Raw genomic sequence first — 4,138 nt, forward strand, 5'->3', positions numbered from 1 at the left:
TGTTTATTTAAAATAGGATAGGGAAGGGGGAAAACAAGATGAGGGGAAGGGGTTGAGGGAGGGAAATGGGGACAAAAACATGCAAATTAGTGTCACCTTGTGTCTGGTGAATATAATGTGACCTTTCTATTAATTACAATAAAAAAAATAAGTGGCGCTGGGGCTCAAATGATAGAGATAGAGCACAAGCCTTGAACAAGAAGACCCAGGAACAGTACTCAGGCCCTGAGATCTAACCCTAGGTAAAAATAACATACATACATACATGCGTACATACATGTCCACTTTGTAAACTTTTAACATATGGATCCAATAAAAGCTAAATTGTGATTGGGGAGTAAGTTCAGTGGTAAGTGCTTGCTTGACATGTGTGAGGCCCTGAGTTCAGTCCACAGCTCTGGAAAAAAAATGAAAATGCCAGACTCAAAGGAACATAGGCTCAATGGTTTCCCTCATTTGACATAATCAGTAGAAATTTTTTGGCTCTCCTACCAGAGATTCACAATAGAACAAAATCTAGATACACAAGGCTATATAGTATGACGCTAAATGTAAGGACCTCCAAGATATAGAAACAAAAGCCATATAATGAGTGCCTGTTGTCCTTAATGTACTATGTTATCGCTCATTTCTTTTGCCATCCCTTGGTTATCTCATATTGTTACCATATTTCACCTTGTTAGCTGATATATTTTATATATGCTTAATTGGTTATTTGAAATAGGATAGGGAAGGGGGGAAATCAAGATGAGCGGGGGAGTGGGAGAGGGAAATGGAGACCATGACATGAGAAAGGGTATCAATATTTGGAAAGTAATGTACCTTCTATCTGGTGAATATAATGTAACTCTTCTATTAATTACAATAAAAATATATGAAAAAAATTAAAATGTTGTAAAGAATTGTTTTTCATCATTCAAAATGTATCTTCAAACCCTCTTTCTATAAACATGCTACGAAAAATGTTGCCTTGTCGTCATACATTTGTATTTCCTGATATGAAAATTAAATATATCATAGAGATATTTTCTTTAATTTGTGAATTTTTGATTAGCATATTATTTTATTTTAGATTCAATGGTATCATTGGCAACATTTTATTCAACATAAATTCCTTGATGTTTAATTTCATACTTATTATTCTCCATAAAAATACCAATAATTTAATCAGAAACTGATAGAAACAGCCATATTCACAGAAATGTCTCCACTAGTAGTTTATAGCCATACTCTTTCAGACTAGTGCTCTTCTTGTGTTTCTGTAAATGAAAAGGACAGTTGAGAGTTTGGGCTTTTTTTCTTCCTTTCTTTCTTTCTATCATGTGCTGGATCTGGGGCCTAGACTCAGGGACTGGACTCTCTCCCTTAGCTTTTTCCTTCAAGGCTTGTCTTCTACCCCTTAAGCCACACCTCCACCCTTTTGTTTTTGATGGTTAATTGGAGACAAAGGTCTTTCCCTGACTTGTCTGTGTTTGAACTGTGAACTTCAACTCCCTGAACATGGAATTGTATATTAAGCCAACAGCATCCTGGGCTTTACTATTTTATTACAAAAAATATGGAAGATAAACAAAGATTGGTCTCTGAAAATAAGCATATGATAGTCCTGAATAGGAACCATATGAATGACAAGTGGGAAATGTTATACTATTGGGATAATGGGACAGAGGCAATGAATCCTCCTCAGTAGTCTGAAAGGATAACCAAAACAACCAGAAAAGTTCTATGCAGCTGGACAAACCTAGACAATGGCTATACTATCAAAAGCAAAGTATGTATATACTTGAAAAAACTAGGAATGCTGAAAGTCTATTAGATAGAAATGTGTGAGAAAGATACGTATTTCATGCCAGCAGATTCACAAAATGATGGGATAACCAATCAATGATACTCTGGATTTTTCTTTAAAATGCATGTGATCGCATGCAACTTGGAATGATACCAAACCAAATGAGTGAAGTCAAGGTTCCTCTCTTTGTTCAGTAAACTCCTTGTGAAAAACAATGGGCAGGGGAAAGGCGGAATATAAAGGTCTGAGATATGATTCTAACTTGAAGTGGAGGTATAGTGGGAGGTGTAGTGGGAGAATGCTAGCGTTGAGTGAAAAACTCAAGTGAGAGTGGGAGCTCCTGAGTTCATGCTCCAGTATGGGTCCCAAATATAATATAATAAAAGGGAATGTCTTTGAAAAGATTTCTTTGGCAGTAAAAGAGTTCCAAACAAAACTGAGAGATTGTTCCATAGCGTAGATGGTGAGAATGAAGCTGAACTACAGTGATTCTGGTAGGAAGAAGAAAATGCCCTAATATGTCAAAAGAAAAAAACAAAACTTGTCTGTTCCCAAAATCTGTTGGATAGTAGACAGAAATGTCCACAACAATGATTGTATTTGTTGGTCAGGTGATTGGGAGAGCAGCAACAGACAATGACAAGGATTTCAAGAACATATCCAGGGATACTCTCATTCCACTGTTGAATTCTACAATGCATTAGCTCATAACCTCCTGGGCATGAATTTAAGAGAATCTTGAGGTTGTTACTCTAACAGAATCGTAGATTAATTCTTTCTTGCTTAAAATATTAAAACACAATTTTGGCATAAAAAGATTATAATTACTTGATCATTAAAATATAACCCCTATATTATATATATATATATATACTGATTACATTTCAACAATCCTGAGATTTAATTTACAATCTTTAAATATGTTTAAACTTCTATAATGCATAACTCTCATCTACCAACCTGTGGTCTACCATACTACCAGAAAAATGAAAAGAATTTTAAAAAATACTATTTATTAAATAAAATGAATTCCAGCCAGAATTGCCTTCATTTCTCATATCATCTGCTCCTTATAACATCCATTAACATACGATATGCCGAGTCAATAACTTGAACATTGAGACTTTCACTTCCTGGTTTCGAAGTGTATAAATCACAGGATTCAACAAAGGAAATATCACTGTGTGGAAGAAAGAAACCACCTTGTCAGCTGGTAAGGCCCTGAATGGACGAGTGTAAATGAAAATTGCAGGTCCAAACATCAGAAATATAATAACAACATGAGTGGTGCATGTGGACATGGCTTTGTTCTTCCCTTCAGAGGATGACTTCCTAATGTGACACAGGATGACTGCATAGGAGGCAAGAAGTCCCATAAAACACACCAGGGAAAGGAGGCCACTGTTAAAGACCATAAGAATTTCCACCACAAAGGTATCAGTGCAGGCCAGCTTGATGACCTGAGGAACATCACAGAAGAAGTTATCCAGCTGGTTTGGTCCACAAAAGGGCAAACGAAGGATGAGAATCACCTGGATAATGGAGTGCACAAACCCTCCAAGCCACTGAGCCAGTACCATTATGTAGCAGGCTCTAGGGCTCATGACAGTGGAATAGTGTAGAGGTCGGCAGATGGCCATATAACGGTCAAAAGCCATCACAACGAGGAGCAAGAACTCCCCTCCCCCAAGGAAATGCAAGAAAAACAATTGTGTGATGCAGCCTTGGTAGGAGATCACCTTCTTCTCAGACAGGAAGTCCACCAGCATCCTGGGAGCCACAATGAATGAGTAGGAGGCATCCAGGAAGGCCAAGTTGCTCAGGAAGAAATAGAGTGGGGCTGCGAGCGCAGGGTCTGACCTTATGGTGAGAATGATGAGAATATTTCCAGGAAGAATGATGAGGTAGAAAATCAAGATGAGTACAAAGACCATAAACTGAATATCTCGTGACTGGGTCAAACCAAGAAAGATAAATTCTGTTACCATTGTGCTGTTGTTTCTCTCCATGTTTCTCCCCTGCAAGATATCATGGATCATTATTTAGTCTTACGTTATGTAATACAGTTTACTGTTCTTACGATATATGCCTCCTAGATGCTAACTTTTCTTCCAGCTGAAAAATACTGGACAAACCTTACTTCAATTAAGCAACCTTTTTTGATAGTCCTGGGGCTTCCACTCAGGGCCTGGCACTTGTCCTTGGGCCTGGGCACTATTTGCTCAAGGCTAGTGCTCTACCACTTGAGCCACAACACCACTTCTTGCTTTTGCTGTATGTGGCACTGAGGATTCGAACCCAGGGCTTCATGCAAGCTAGGTGAGCAGTCTACCACTAACCCAGACTCCT

The 4,138-nt window shown here is 38.1% G+C and overlaps 1 protein-coding gene across 1 annotated transcript; it reads right to left on the minus strand.

Annotated features, from left to right (window-relative positions):
• Window positions 1-2,871: 2,871 nt before the first annotated feature.
• LOC150066395 (olfactory receptor 4N4C-like) lies at window positions 2,872-3,798 on the minus strand. Its single transcript, XM_090354626.1, has one exon. It carries the CDS (start codon window positions 3,796-3,798, stop codon window positions 2,872-2,874), a length of 927 nt encoding a protein of 308 aa, XP_090210752.1.
• Between the last annotated feature and the right edge of the window lie 340 nt (window positions 3,799-4,138).

Source organism: Megascapheus bottae, chromosome 2, assembly GCF_031878675.1.
Source record: "Megascapheus bottae isolate mThoBot1 chromosome 2, mThoBot2.hap1, whole genome shotgun sequence".
Taxonomy (NCBI): domain Eukaryota; kingdom Metazoa; phylum Chordata; class Mammalia; order Rodentia; family Geomyidae; genus Megascapheus; species Megascapheus bottae.